The 14,804-nt window shown below is 49.3% G+C and overlaps 2 protein-coding genes, 1 long non-coding RNA gene and 1 pseudogene across 9 annotated transcripts in view; 2 read left to right on the top strand and 2 right to left on the bottom strand.

Annotated features, from left to right (window-relative positions):
• Positions 1 to 461: 461 nt before the first annotated feature.
• LOC149122686 (uncharacterized) lies at positions 462 to 4,934 on the bottom strand. The gene is made up of 2 exons (XR_016219794.1): positions 4,266 to 4,934; positions 462 to 706 (listed from the first exon to the last, which is right to left on the bottom strand). It is a non-coding gene; the product is annotated as an uncharacterized LOC149122686 (long non-coding RNA).
• LOC127487864 (interleukin-15 receptor subunit alpha) overlaps positions 4,910 to 14,804 on the top strand; it is a 40,585-nt gene continuing 30,690 nt past the window's right edge. For 2 of the 4 annotated variants that reach the window (XM_089312380.1, XM_051834760.3), the window contains exon 1: positions 4,910 to 5,191. In XM_089312380.1, coding sequence (XP_089168506.1) covers positions 5,116 to 5,191 — 76 coding nt within the window. In that variant the 5' untranslated portion in view covers positions 4,910 to 5,115. The remainder of the gene's footprint in view (positions 5,192 to 14,804) is intronic. The other 2 variants (XM_089312382.1, XM_089312381.1) reach the window with 2 other exon arrangements.
• LOC100359008 (F-box DNA helicase 1) overlaps positions 6,762 to 14,804 on the bottom strand; it is a 92,062-nt gene continuing 84,019 nt past the window's right edge. For 2 of the 3 annotated variants that reach the window (XR_016219790.1, XR_016219791.1), the window contains exons 22-24: positions 10,769 to 10,983; positions 9,966 to 10,063; positions 6,762 to 6,999 (exon numbers count right to left, since the gene is read on the bottom strand). The gene's annotated coding sequence lies outside the window, so the exon portion shown is untranslated. Of the gene's footprint in view, positions 7,000 to 9,965; positions 10,984 to 14,804 lie in introns of all 3 variants that reach the window. The other variant, XR_011381591.2, reaches the window with a different exon arrangement.
• On the top strand, positions 10,885 to 13,569 carry LOC138845014 (serine/arginine repetitive matrix protein 1 pseudogene; annotated as a pseudogene). Its single transcript, XR_016219793.1, has one exon. The product of XR_016219793.1 is annotated as a serine/arginine repetitive matrix protein 1 pseudogene (transcript).

Below are 14,804 nucleotides of genomic sequence, written 5' to 3'. Positions count from 1 at the left end.
ACAATGAGGTGAAACTGTAGAACAATATTGGACATTGCCTGAAACTTTTAGGGGTTATGGTAGAAAATAGCATAGACAATAGCTCAGTGTAGCAGAGTGCTGTCACCTGAGAGAATTGAAGACCTACCCCATGTGTATCACAAAAGATCAACCTCAAAAACCTCATGGGGGGTGGGGGAGGAGAGCGGTGCGTGACCAAGTGGTTAAGATGCACGTGTCCCACATGGAAGCATCTGGATTCAACACTCACCTCCTGACTCCAGCATTCTTGTTTAATGCAGATTCTGGGAAGCATAAGTGATGGGCCATGCAGTTGGGTTCCTGGCCCCACATGGGAGACCTGGCTTTGGTCCAAGTGGTCATTATAGACATTTTGGGGAGTGAATCAGAGAATATTATTCCCCCTCTCCCCTCTCACAATCTCCCCTCTCCCTCTCCTTTGGAATGATATCATAGTATGATTCTACTCAATTAAAATTATTTATTTATTTGAAAGTCAGAGAAAGAGAGAGAGAGACAGAGACATAGAGAGAGAGAATCTTCCATTTGCTGGTTCACTCCTTATATGCCCACAACTTCTAGTACTGCGCCAGGCTGAAGACAGGAGCCAGGAGCCAGAAGCTTCTTCCAGGTTTTCCATGGGGGTAGCAGGGGCGCAAACACTTGGACCATCTTCTGCTGCTCTTCCCAGGCCATTAGCAAGGAGCTGCATTAGAAGTTGAACAACCGGGACATGAACCGGCACCCACATGGAATGCCAGCATCATAGATGGTGGCTTTATCTGCTATGCCACAGTGCCAGCCCTGTGGCAAGATTTTTTTTTTTATTTGACAGGTAGAGTTATAGACAGTGAGAGAGAGAGACAGAGAGAAAGGTCTTCCCTCCGTTGGTTCACTTCCCAAATGGCTGCCATGGCCGGAGCTGTGCAGATCCGAAGCCAGGAGCCAGGTGCCTCCTCCTGGTCTCCCATGTGGATGCAGGGGCCCAAGCACTTGGACCATTCTCCAGTGCCCTCCCGGGCCACAGCAGAGAGCGGGCCTGGAAGAGGAGCAACCAGGACTAGAAGCCGGCGCCCACATGGGATGCCGGTACCGCAGGTGAAGGATTAATCAAGTGAGCCACGGCGCTGGCCCCGTGGCAAGATTTTTCAAAACCGGAAAGCACAATTCTATTGTCATGGACAGATGCCTTCCCTGTGGCTTGTTTATTTTCTAGATGGCTTTCTCTCTCATTTATTAAAACCGCAGTCTTTAATTTTATGAAGTAATAATTAGCAGAATATGTTTCTCTTGCTGAATGTAATTTTGTAAAACTTCATACTGATCCCTGTATAGCCCCAGTCAAAGCTATGGGCCGGTGCCACGGCTCACTTGGCTAATCCTCCACCTGCGGCACCAGCACCCCAGGTTCTAGCCCCGGTTGGGGAGCCAGATTCTATTCCGGTTGCTCCTCTTCCAGTCCAGTTCTCTGCTGTGGCCCGGGAGGGCAGTGGAGGAAGGCCCAAGTGCTTGGGCCCTGCGCCCACATGGGAGACCAGGGGGAGGCGCCTGGCTCCTGGCTTTGGATCTGTGCAGCGCAGGCCGCTGCGCTGGCCATAGTGGCCATTTGAGGGGTGAACCAACGGAGGGAGGACCTTTCTCTCTGTCTCTCTTTCTCTAACTCTGCCTGTCAAAAAATAAATACATAAATAAAGCTATGACATAATCTCTTAGTGCCTGTTAAATAAAAATGTAAATTTGAATTATACCATCTTTGGCAATTACGGAGCAATTATTTTAAAAAAAGAGTTCATTTAAATGTATCAAATTTTCTTTCTTCTTAAAAGTTTTATTTATTTATTTATTTATTATTATTTATTTTGAGAGTCACAGTTACAGAGAGAGGGGTAGAGACAGAGAGAGAGGATCTTCCATCTGCAGGCTTACTCCCCAGCTGGCCACAACAGCCAGGGCTGGGCCCGGCTGAAGCCAGGAGCCAACAATTTCTTCAGGTCTCCCATGTGGGTGGCAGGGGCTCAGACACCTGGACCATTCTCTGCTGCTTTTCCTAGGCCATTAGCATGGAGCTGGGTCAGAAGTGGAGCAGCCAGGACACCAACCAATGCCCTTATGCTGTGCCAGCACTGCAGGCAGCAGCTTTACCCGCGATGCCATGTATTGTTACAATACCTTCTGACTAGCATAGTGTTACAGTATTCATTTTACTGCATTCTGGACATGAATGACTTTCAAAGCTTGAAAACAAACGTCGGGACCTCTGTTATGGCATAGCAGGTAAATAGTTCAACAGTTCATGTGTTGGAAACTTAATCCCCAATACAACAGTATTAGCAGGTAGTACCTTTAAGAAGTGATTAGGTTATGAGTTATCTGCCACCACGAATAGACTTATAACATCACTACAGAGTTCTTGATAAAGGATGCATTCGGTACCTTCACTCCTGCCCGGTAGACACTTACCCTTCTACATTCTGCCACAGGATGACTTAGCAAGAAAGCCCTTATCACATATTAACCCTCTGATTTTAGATTTTGTGGCCTCTAAAACTACTGCCTAGGACTGGTACTGTGGCGTAGCGGGTAAAGATGTTGCCTGCAACCCCTATGAGTGTTGGTTTTAGTGCTGGCTGCTCCACTTCTGATCCAGCTCCCTGCTAGGGGCCTGAGAAAAGCAGTGGAAGATGGCCCAAGTGCTTGGGCCTCTGCATCCGTGTTGGAGACCCAGAAGAAGCTCCTGGCTCCTGGCTTCAGCCTGGCCCAGCCCCTGCCGTTGTAGCCGTTTGGGGAGTGAACCAGCAGATGGAAGATTTCTCTCTCTCTCTCTAACTCTTTCAACTAACTAGATAAAATCTTAAATAAAATTCAACAATCTACAAATTAGGAAAGAGGAATAAAATCTAAAAAATGCTTCTAGCAACACATGGGAAAACTGTTAAAAGTATTTATTTCTTTACTTGAAAGGCAGAGTTACAGAGACAGAGGAAGACACACACACACAGAGCGAGGTCTTCCACCTGAAAGCTCAGTCCCCAAACAGCCGCATCAGCTGGAGCTGGGCCCATCCAAGGCCAAGAGTCAGGAGCTTCTTCCTGTCTCCCACAGTGCAGGGGCCCAACCACTTGGGCATCTTTAGCTGCTTTCCCAGGCCATTAGCAGGGAGCTGCATTGGAAGTGGAGCAGCTGGGACAGGAACAAGTGCCCATATGGGATGCCAGCCCTGCAGGCAGTGGCTTCACTATCTGTGGAAAATGTTCATAATAAAAGAAACTTTTGTATTTAGAGGTGGGGAATGTGTGTTATTTCCAACCCTCTGAGCTCCTTTACTGAGAATCTTCTGTATTTATCGTGTCTATTTTAGACTTTTTAGGGAAAGAGGAGTAGACACAGGAAAAGTCTTCACCTTTTCTTTTCCTGGTATGTATGTGGTGGTGGTGGTGAGTGATGACATGTAATAAGTTAGTGTTTTTTGCCCAATTAGTTTTTTGCAATTCTAAGGATATATTTTTTTTTTTTTTTTTGACAGACAGAGTTCGACAGTGAGAGTGAGAGACAGGGAGAAAGGTCTTCCTTTTCCGTTGGTTCATCCCCCAAATGGCCGTCACAGCCGGTGCGCTGCAGCCGATCCGAAGCAAGAGCCAGGTGCTTCTCCTGGTTTCCCATGTGGGTGCAGGACCCAAGCACTTGGGCCATCCTCCACTGCCTTCCCGGGCTACAGCAGAGAGCAGGACTGGAAGAGGAGCAACCGGGACAGAATCCAGTGCCCCAACTGGGACTAGAACCGGGGTGCCGGCGCTGCAGGTGGAGGATTAGCCTAGTGAGCCGTGGTGCCGGCAGGATGTTTTTAAAATTAAAGATTTATTTTATTTCGTGGGAAGGCAGAATTCTTCACCTGCTTTCCCAGGCGCATTAGCAAGGAGCTGGAACGGAAGTGGAGCAGCTGGGACTGGAACTTAGGCTCATGTCCCAGGGGCTGCTGCACCAGCTGTGCCAGGACATGGCCCCGTCACTTACTTTCACAGACCACTAAAATCTCTTCAAGGAGAATTCCCACTGAGCAGCATTATGTCACAGAAAGCCTCCCAAGGATGCTGGGAGATTGTAGATAAGAAGTGTGGGACTGAAGCCCAGGGCTGTGTGTCTTGTCTAATTCCACTTGTCTCGCTCTCCCTGGAAATTTTCGACTGCACCCAGAGCTTTCTCCTTATGGACCTGGCTCTCTCTAACCACAGGACTGACTTGCGATCCCAAGAAAGAAAAAGCCCCACCTGCAAAGAGGAGGGTAGGCTGGAAGAATTCGTCCAGGGAAAAGAAAGGAGGCACAGCGGTGAATAACTGTCAGTTCCTCTTCTTCTCTCTGCTCCCTCCGCAACGCTTTAAAAAATTGCCATTTTTTTCTCAGGTCCAGGAAGGAAGCAGCTGGAATAAGGCGAAGTGGCTGGCCAGGGCTGCAGCAGGCGCCAGTTGCCGCCACCTTAGGAGTTGAGGAAGTGGCTGAGGCTGCACTCCAGTCGCCGCGGTAGCGCTCAAGGGGCAGGTGGCAACGCTGAGCGCGATGGGGCTCCCCCCTCCGCGGTCACCCACTGACAGCGAGCTCAGAGCCACAGAAGCTACTGGAGCAGAGCTGGCGAAGTGGAGGTGACCAGCCAGTGGGACCGGACAAAGGCGTGGACGCCCAGCAGTGGCGTGTCCTGGAGAGTTTGCTCGCCCACGACGTTGCCCGTGCCTGCTGCAGTGGGCACAAAAGACCGAATTGACCTACGGGGATTCCAGGGACAAGGAGCCTCCCGGAGAGGAGGAGCCCAGGCTTGTGCAGGTGAGGTCTGCGGGTTCCCGCAGCGCAGGGCCGGCGGCACCCCGGGCACAGGGGTGGCGGCGGCAAGGGTCACGACGGGCTGCTGGGGCTTCTTCCAGAACAGGGGTGGGGATGCTGAGTCACGGATCTGTCACTATTTAGCACCTCTCCTCCGCCCTCCAGGGGCCAAAGCAAAAGCGAAAGCGAATGCATCTGGCCGGGCGGCCGGTCCCGGAGTTGCGCTCTCCACCTCGCTTGGGCCTGGGCATCGCACGCGCCGCTGGCCCTTGTCGTCCCGGAGGGGCACTGTCTAGCCTGCTGCCATGGCCCGGAGACGGCTCCGCTCCTTCTCGGCCCACGCCTTCCTTGCGCTGCTGCTCCCGCCAGCGGTGACACTGGGTAAGGAACAGTGCGCCAGGGCGGAGCCGCGGGAGGGGTCCCAAGCACAGAGCCGGACGGCACCAGGGGTCCCATGGCCCTGGGTCAGACCCGGAGGGAGTCCCGGGAGGAACTCGGTGAGCGCCGGCACACGGGGAAGGGACGCGGCGTCCAGCAGGAGGCTCAGGTGAGGCCAGGCGCGCCAAGGGGCCGCTAAGCGCGCCCCAGACTGCTCCCGGCTCTCGCGGCTCCTAGGTCATCCACCGAACGGAGCTGAGCGGTCAGGCTTGGGTTCCAAGGTCAAAGGAAGAAAATGGTTTTGTATGGCCAAGGGGGCGGCGTATGGGGAGGCGCTTGAGTGCGCGCCGGGCGCCCGTCCCACCTGGACAGCTGGGTGGGAGTTGCACGGCACGCGGTTCCCCGAAAGGGTCCAGGGAAAATAACTTCTGGAGTCTGTCAGGCACAGATACGTGATATGGGTGGGCAGCTGGAAGGACAGGTAGGACCCGGGAATAACTCCCAGTTCTTGAGTGAGCAAAGCAGGAAAGCGGGAGGCAGCGCGGGGATGGTGGTGACAGCCTGGAGGCTGCACTCCAAGAGAAGTGAGGACGAAAGGAAGCTGGTGATTGCTCCGAGTAATCAAAACCTCGGGCAGGTAGATCTAATCTCAGCAGGAACAATGAATGAGTGACTTGGAAAAAAAATTTTGGGCGGGGGGGGGGGCGAGTGCAGCTAGTTGGAGGGGGACGAAAGATCGGTCTAACTGGATTCCTGGATCCTTGCCGGAGCTCCCTCAGGGTCTCATGAAAGCTATGAACTCTTTACCCAGAAAAGTACAGGAATGCATGCTAACTTAGAAAATGTGCATATGAGTTTGGCATCACGGACCCATTGAAGACCAACCATGACAGTTGGTAACTCCATGATTTGTGTGTATTTGTTTTAAGCAAGTTGCAAATACGGTTAGCCAGTCTGGCCAGAGCTGTCCCACCTCCCCACTTGCTGCTGCCTGGCTTGGTCTGATGTCTTAGCACTGGAGTGCGCGTAAAGTTTCATGTTTACAGGACTGTGAGCTCTTGGTGCCTTCCCCCATCCAAAGCTGAGTTTCCTTGGTGATCTGGTCATTTCCTCCCAGCTGGCCAGCCAGTGTCTCCCTTGCAAGTAACAGCCTGGGGCAGGGCAACTCTTAACACAATGTGAAAGTGAAATGCAACTGTGGTCAGAACCCAGCAAAACTTAAAGTAATCAAGAGACACTGCAGAAAGACCTCTGTAGATAATCAACCACATACAGCCTTTGCTCTTTGACCTTGCAAAAACCTTGCAGCTGTGTAAAGATCTGTTGTCACTGCAATCAAGGGAGCAAATGAATTCTTTATGACCAAAAGTTTCCTAAAGCTTTGCATAATCCCTGCCTCCCACCCCACCCTGTCCCCAGGCAAGGACTTACCTGTTTTCTGTCAATATTGATTTGTTGTGCTTTCTAGAATTTTAATACAGTGTGGATTCTCTGTTGTTTGGCTTCTCTCCCTTGTGGTAATCATTCTGAGAATTCATCAATAGTTGATTTCTAAGGCTGAGCAGTACTCTACTTTTTTAAAATAAAGATTGTATTTATTTGTTTGAGATGCAGAGTTACAGACAGAGAGAGGGAGAGACAGAGAGAGGTGTCTTCCATCTGCTGGTTCACTCCCCAAATGGCTGCAATGGCTGGAGCTGTGCCGATCCAAAGTCAGGAGCCAGGAGCTTCTTCTGGGTCTCTCACATGGGTGCAGGAGCCCAAGCACTTTGGCCATCCTCTGCTGCCTTCCCAAGCACATCAGCATGGAGCTGGATGGAAAGTGGAGATGCCAGGCCCTGAACTGGTGCCCATATGGGATATGGGACGCCGGCGCTGCAGGCTGGGGCTTCGACCCGTTGCGCCACAGTGCTGGCCCCGAGTAGTGTTCTGTTGCATGGCTATCCCACCATTTACCCCTATGCTTGTCAACAGACACTTGGGGCTATTGTGGGCAGTCACATGCATATAGGTTTTTATGTGTGCATCTGTTTTCCTTTCTCTTGGGTAGAAAACAGCTAGGAGAGAAGTTGCTGGGTCATATGGTTTGGTATGTGTTTCACCTTTTAAGTAACTGCTAAGCCATTTTCCAAAGTGGTTGTAGTATTTTACGTTTCCGCCAGTGGCGGTGGAGAGTTCCAGGTCCTCTATAGCCTCAGCAACACTTGGTGGTGAGTCTTTTTAATTTTCCTCGTTCCAATAGGGACATGGTGGTTCACTCCCCAAATGACTGCCAACAACCAGAAATCGTTCAGGCCCTACTGAGGAGCCAGGAGCTTCATCCAGGTCTCACATGTGGGTGCAAGGGCCCAAGTACTTGGGCTGTTTTCCACTGCTTTTCCAGGTGCTTTAGCAGGGAGTTGGATTGGAATTAGAGCGGCAGGGACTCAACCAGCGCCCTTGTGGGACGCTTATATGGCAGGCAGCGGCTTTCCCACTATGCCACAATGCTAGCCCCGCATTTGTTTTTAAGAGATTATCCATATGACTTGTTTTTACACCATTTGAACATCACTTGTCTATGTGTGTATGGGTTAGTTGCAGGATGCAAGGCATCAATACACGAAAACCAATTGTGTTTCTGTACATTTGCAATAAAAGGTTGGAAATTGAAACAGTAGTAGCATTGAAAAGCATTAAGTTCTCAAGGATAAATCTGCAGGCGATTTGGTCAAAAACTCCCAGAGAAGACTGTAATTTGTCCGTAGTGAATATCATGATCCTTTGTTTGGGTTTGGTTTTGTTGCATCGGGTATTAGCGCACTTGGGAATGTTTGCACAATCATTTTTTTTTTGAAACTGTTTTTCAGAACTCTGAGAGGCTTTGGTTTTTGTTTCAAATCCATCATATGTAGTTATTACCACTATTGTGTTGCTCTGATAGCAACAAAGTGGTAGAACTCTAAATGTACAAAATAGGAGATTTGTTGCAATAAACCTAAATGTTCAACATTGAAGACCGTATTAAAAAAAGGGAGTTGCTTTCACATAGTTTGCATTGTATGATTCAGTGTCTTTAAATTTTGTGTTTATTTGAAAGGGAGAGAGAGAAATCTTCTATCTGCTGATTCATTCCCCAAATGCCCACAACATCCAGGAATGGGCCAGGCCGAAGCTGGATGCCAAGAACTCAATCCAGTTGTCCCACTTAGTTGCAGCAACGCAGGTACTTGAGCTGTCACCTGCTGCCTCTAGGGTACACATTTGTCGGAAGGTACAATTGGGAGTAGAGCCAGGACTCAAGGCCAGGCACTGCAGTATCTGGTGTGGACATCCCAAGTGGTGTCATAACCACGACACCAGACACTCACCCCTGACCTGATTTTTATTAGAAGATCTAGAAGTATTTGTCACAGAATAGGAAGATTTTTTTTTTTTTGACAGGCATAGTGGATAGTGAGAGAGAGACAGAGAGACAGAGAGACAGAGAGAAAGGTCTTCCTTTTTGCCATTGGTTCACCCTCCAATGGCCACCACAGCTGGAGCGCTGCGGCTGGCGCATCGCGCTGATCCGAAGCCAGGAGCCAGGTGCTTATCCTGGTCTCCCATGCGGTGCAGGGCCCAAGCACTTGGGCCATCCTCCACTGCACTCCTTGGCCACAGCAGAGAGCTGGACTGGAAGAGGGGCAACCGGGACAGAATCCATTGCCCTGACCGAGACTAGAACCCGGGGTGCCGGCGCCGCAGGAGTGAGCCGCGGCACCAGCCAATAGGAAGATATTATGTATTGGTTCTGTGTGTGTATATATGAAGTTTTTGGCTTTTCTTAGTTTTCAGTCAAAATTTCAATTTTTTATAAAAGGAAAAGTAAGGAAGACTACAAAGAAATAACCATAAAGCTCTAGAATTTTAGAGACTTTTCTAATTACCTCTCTGGTAACATTTTCATAAGTTTATACATTTTGCAAATTGAACAAGACAGTGTTCTGTACGCCACTACATATAACATTTGTGCATATCCTATATACATTCTGTAATCATTATGATTCTTTATTGTTGGAACTGTGGCTAGATTTCAGTGATCTCACAAGTGTTGGATATTTAGAGTGTCTCAATAGGTTTGAAGTTCTGAGCAGCACAAAGTAGGAATAACTGGATGAAAATGAGCTACATATGGGCCGGCACTGCAGCTCACTAGGCTAATTCTCCACCTGCGGCACCGGCACACCGGGTTCTAGTCCCGGTCGGGGCGCCGGATCCTGTCCGGATCGCTCCTGTTCCAGGCCAGCTTTCTGCTGTGGTCCAGGAGTACAGTGGAGGATGGCCCAAGTCCTTGGGCCCTGCACCCCATGGGAGACCAGGATAAGTACTTGGCTCCTGCCTTCGGATCAGCGCACCGGCCATAGCAGCCAGTAGGGGGTGAACCAACGGAAGGAAGACCTTTCTCTCTGTCTCTCTCTCTAACTGTCCACTCTGCCTGTCAAAAGAAAGAAAGAAAGAAAATGAGCTACATAGAGCAAAAAAAGTTGAGGAGAAACCCCTTTATGTCTAAAAACGTTTCTGGGGTTATTCATTTCCAATCAAATCATCATTTCAGCTAACTTGCTTTGGACCAAATAACTTCTTGGTAAGTTGATTTTATCAAACTGAATGAGTAAACATAAAATGCTCTCAGTTACTCACTACACATGGTTGATGTGATTTGAATGCTTGGAAATTTTGGGGAAGACTGACTTCTTGTTGCTGGGGGAGAGGGAACATCACTCTTTCTTTTATTTGCTTAGCAATCTATACTCACTCAACTCTTCCAGTGCTTTTCCAGTCATTGTTATTGGATGAGCTTTGATGAAATTCGCCTTCCACACAGGAGGCAGGTTGGAAAGCAGAGTTATGTGCCTGAGGAAGGAAGAACCGAGTTGATGAGTTTGGGCAGTGAGCCTGGTGCAGTTTGTACTTACAGCAAATGCCAAAAGTAAGAGTGCTTTCTTGGCTGGCATTGCAGCTGGAAAATAAGGAAGGAGAAAGGATTAATGGGAGTGCAGACGCCTTGGCCCTTTGGATGTCCGCTCCACACTGAGTTTCTCAGGGTAGGAACCACATCTCGCACTCCTTTGGATCCCACTGCACTTAGCACGTTGCCGGCGTCTGAATGGTAGACTACATGGAAGAAGGTGTTGGAAAGGACTCTGACTGCTTAAAAGAGTTGGAGAGGCATGCTAACCAGAAGACTTTTAAATTTTGGATGTGAGACTAGGCCAGGGCCCTTCGCTTGTATTAAATTCTCATAGACTGACCTGATAGACAAAAAAGATACACAGGTTCTGGGAAGGAGAGTGATTGTTAGGGCTTGCTGTATATGGTTTTATTTGTTTAATTTTTGTTGTTGCTGCCTAATTTCAAAAAGCCAAAAACTTTGACTCCAGTTTTTGTTACTGCATCCATTCCAACCTATGTATGCATAAGCCACTAATGTCAGAAATGTCACTACTGTCATACCTATTGTATGTGGATCTTACAGCTGTGAGAGTATCATAGAACTGCAAAATATATGCAGCACCTTCAAGAGGCATGGAATATTATAAACAAAGTGAGACTACTTACCTTGACTAACTGGGGAACAATGTTGTGAGAGTATTATACACAAACTGTAAATGAAGTATCAGGTGGCGGCGCGGAGCACCCTGGGATAGGGAGCGATCTCTGAGCGAGGCAGCAAGATGGACGCGGGATTCTTCCGCGGAACAAGTGCGGAACAGGATAATCGGTTCAGGAAGAAACAGAAGAAACTACCGAAGCAGGTGAAGTTTGCAGAATGCCTAGAAAAAAAGGTGGACATGAGCAAAGTAAATTTGGAAGTTATAAAGCCTTGGATAACAAAACGAGTAACGGAAATCCTTGGGTTTGAAGATGATGTTGTGATTGAGTTTATATTCAACCAGCTGGAAGTGAAGAATCCAGACTCTAAAATGATGCAAATCAACCCGACTGGGTTTTTGAATGGAAAAAATGCTAGAGAATTTATGGGAGAACTGTGGCCTCTGCTGTTAAGTGCACAAGAAAACATCGCTGGAATCCCCTCTGCTTTCCTGGAACTGAAGAAAGAAGAAATAAAACAAGGACAGATTGAGCAAGAAAAATTGGCATCTATGAAAAAGCAAGATGAAGTCAAAGATAAGAGGGATAAGGAAGACAAAGAAAGCAGCAGAGAAAAAAGTGAACGGTCTCGAAGCCCGAGAAGAACCAAGAGCCGGAGTCCTTCCCCCGCGCCAGAAACGAAGGAAAGAACTCCCGAGCTCCCGGATCCCTCAGTGCAGGAGGCAACTTCGACTAGTGACATCCTAAAAGTTCCCAAGCCTGAACCTGTACCAGAACCTAAAGAACCTTCTCCAGAAAAAAATTCCAAAAAGGAAAAGGAGAAGACCAGAGCACGATCTCGGTCACGTTGCAAATCAAGGTCACGGACGCGGTCTCGCTCTCCTTCTCTCACTCGACCTAGACGGCGCCATGGATCCCGATCAAGATCACACTCGCCTAGAAGACGGCCAAGCCCAAGCAGGCGCCCATCCCCTCGGAGAAGAACTCCTCCAAGACGAATGCCTCCTCCGCCACGGCACAGGAGGAGCAGATCTCCAGTACGACGAAGACGACGTTCGTCAGCATCCTTGTCTGGAAGTAGCTCATCATCCTCTTCATCTCCTTCCCGGTCGCCGCCAAAGAAACCTCTTAAGAGGACATCCAGTCCCCCTCGAAAAACTCGCAGGCTATCTCCTTCCGCGAGTCCTCCAAGGCGAAGGCACCGGCCATCCCCTCCAGCAACTCCACCGCCAAAAACTCGCCATTCCCCGACACCCCAGCAGTCAAACCGTACGAGAAAAAGCCGTGTTTCTGTGTCTCCAGGGAGAACTGCAGGTAAAGTGGCAAAGCATAAAGGCACTGAGAAAAGAGAATCCCCTTCACCAGCACCGGAACCTAGAAAAGTAGAATTATCTGAATCAGAAGAAGACAAAGGTGGCAAAATGGCTGCAGCAGATTCTGTGCAGCAGAGACGCCAGTATAGACGACAGAACCAGCAGTCTTCATCTGACTCTGGCTCCTCTTCCTCCTCAGAAGATGAGCGACCCAAAAGGTCCCACGTGAAGAATGGTGAGGTAGGCAGGTGGCGGAGACATTTCCCTTCCAGGAGTGCCTCTCCCTCGCCACCAAAGCGCCCAGAGACTTCCCCTCGTGGTAGACGGAGGAGAAGTCCCTCACCACCACCCACCAGAAGGGGGCGCTCTCCTTCTCCCGCGCAGGTCTCCTACACCACCGCCCCGACGAAGGACTCCTTCTCCACCGCCACGCCGGCGCTCGCCTTCCCCTCGGAGGTACTCCCCTCCCATACAGAGGAGATACACCCCTTCTCCACCTCCCTAGAGAAGGACGGCTTCTCCTCCACCCCCTCCAAAACGGAGGGCGTCGCCATCTCCACCACCAAAGCGGCGAGTCTCGCATTCTCCACCTCCCAAACCGAGAAGCTCGCCAGTCACCAAGAGACGCTCGCCTTCGTTGTCATCCAAGCATAGGAAAGGCTCTTCCCCAAGCCGCTCCACCCGGGAAGCCCGCTCGCCACAGCCAAACAAAGGGCACTCGCCTTCCCCTCGGCCTCGAGTTCCTCAGACCTCCTCCAGCCCTCCACTCGCGCGGAGAGCACCGTCGTCCTCACCCCAAAGAAGGCGGTCTCCATCTCCAAGTACTAGGCCCATTAGGAGAGTCTCCCGGACTCCGGAGCCTAAAAAGACTGCCTCTCCAAGCCCACAGTCTGTAAGGAGGGTCTCATCCTCCCGATCTGTGTCTGGATCTCCTGAGCCAGCAGCTAAAAAACCTCCAGCACCTCCGTCCCCTGTCCAGTCTCAGACGCCCTCTACAAACTGGTCACCAGCGGTACCGGTCTAAAAGGCTAAGAGCCCAACACCAAGCCCGTCACCGGCAAGGAATTCAGATCAAGAAGGAGGTGGAAAGAAAAAGAAGAAAAGGAAGGACAAGAAACACATAAAGGATAAGAAGCACAAGAAGGAGAAGGCGGTGGCAGCGGCGGCTGTCGCGGCTGCTGCTGCCGTCACCCTGCAGCTGTCGCTGCTGCCACGACCACCTCAGCACAGGAGGAAGCAGAGGCAGCGCTGGAGCCCAGGAAGGAGACTGAAAGTGAAGCTGAAGATAACCTTGATGACCTAGAGAAGCACCTGCGGGAGAAGGCCCTGCGGTCCATGCGGAAGGCTCAGGTGTCCCCACAGCCCTAGGTGGAAACGTTTCTTAGGATGTCCATTTTAGTTTGTACGCAATTCAATTTCGAAATTGCTAACTTGTTTTTGAGCTTTAGACTATAACATTTGTTGTAATAATTGCTAGGTTGAAGTTCACCATGTAAAAAAAAAAGGACATGGATTTACATTGCAAAAGGTGTGCACAGTGTATTAGTGACATTCTTTCATTGACAGCTGACATACATTCATTTAGAGTGAAATATTTTAAGCCAAAAAAATCTCCTTTTTAAAAAAGGGGGTTTAAATATTGTTGGCATTCTTATGGTTCGTTTAAATGCCCCTGGCTATTTCCAAAGGGGTTCCTCTCACTCTCTTTTTTTCTTTCTTTTTTTATTTACCTTTTCTCATTTGAGTCTCTTACCACCCATGTAAGTTATGCTTCCAACCTCATGGTTTGTAAGCTCGCCCAGAAATAAGACCACTGTTGAACTACACATAAGTATAAGTGAGTATTTTAATGCCACAATCTTTCCTGTTGCCTGTGGAGTCTCTGCTGAAGTGAATCAGGGTTGGAGCTCTCAGAAGAGACAGCAAAGCCACGTCATTGCCAGGACACTGTGGGTCTCTGTCCATGTGGAACAAGTTGATTTGGAACACTGGAATTTCATTCTATTCTGTTCTGGCGTGTTCTTTTTTTGTTTGTTTGTTTTCTTTCTTGTAAAGGCAATTAACTAGTCCCAGGAAGGATCCTTCAGTTATATAAAATTTTGTTTTATGAAATGTCATGGCTCCATCATATTTTTGTCTTGTTCTTCCAATTGGTATATACAGCTTTCAGGCTCTTGTATTTGGAAGGCTGGAAGGGCCCGGACTTTGAAATAGTGTCTTGGTTTCACTTTTTTTGTTGTTGTTTATTTGTTGATTTTTTTTTTTTTGACAGGCAGAGTGGACAGTGAGAGAGAGAGACAGAGAGAAAGGTCTTCCTTTTGCCCTTGGTTCACCCTCCAATGGCCGCCGCGGCCGGCGCAATGTGGCTGGCGCATCACGCTGATCCGATGGCAAGAGCCAGGTGCTTATCCTGGTCTCCCATGGGGTGCAGGCCCAAGGACTTGGGCCATCCTCCACTGCACTCCCGGGCCATAGCAGAGAGCTGGCCTGGAAGAGGGGCAACTGGGACAGAATCCAGCGCCCCGACCGGGACTAGAACCAGGTGTGCTGGCGCCGCAAGGTGGAGGATTAGGTTATTGAGCCATGGCGCCGGCCTGTTTCTTGATTTTTTTTAAACTAAAGCTATATAAAGCTTGTGGATTAAACAGAATAAATTTCTAAATTTGAAATTAAAAAAATGAAGTATGAAAAGATGGGATTAAGGCTTCAAAAAACAGAGGGGATTTCTA

This window comes from Oryctolagus cuniculus, chromosome 13, assembly GCF_051225735.1.
Source record: "Oryctolagus cuniculus isolate XC-2025 breed Fujian yellow rabbit chromosome 13, ASM5122573v1, whole genome shotgun sequence".
Taxonomy (NCBI): Eukaryota; Metazoa; Chordata; class Mammalia; order Lagomorpha; family Leporidae; genus Oryctolagus; species Oryctolagus cuniculus.
The sequence above is the reverse complement of the archived record's forward strand: the minus strand, read 5'-3'. Positions and strand labels throughout refer to the sequence as shown.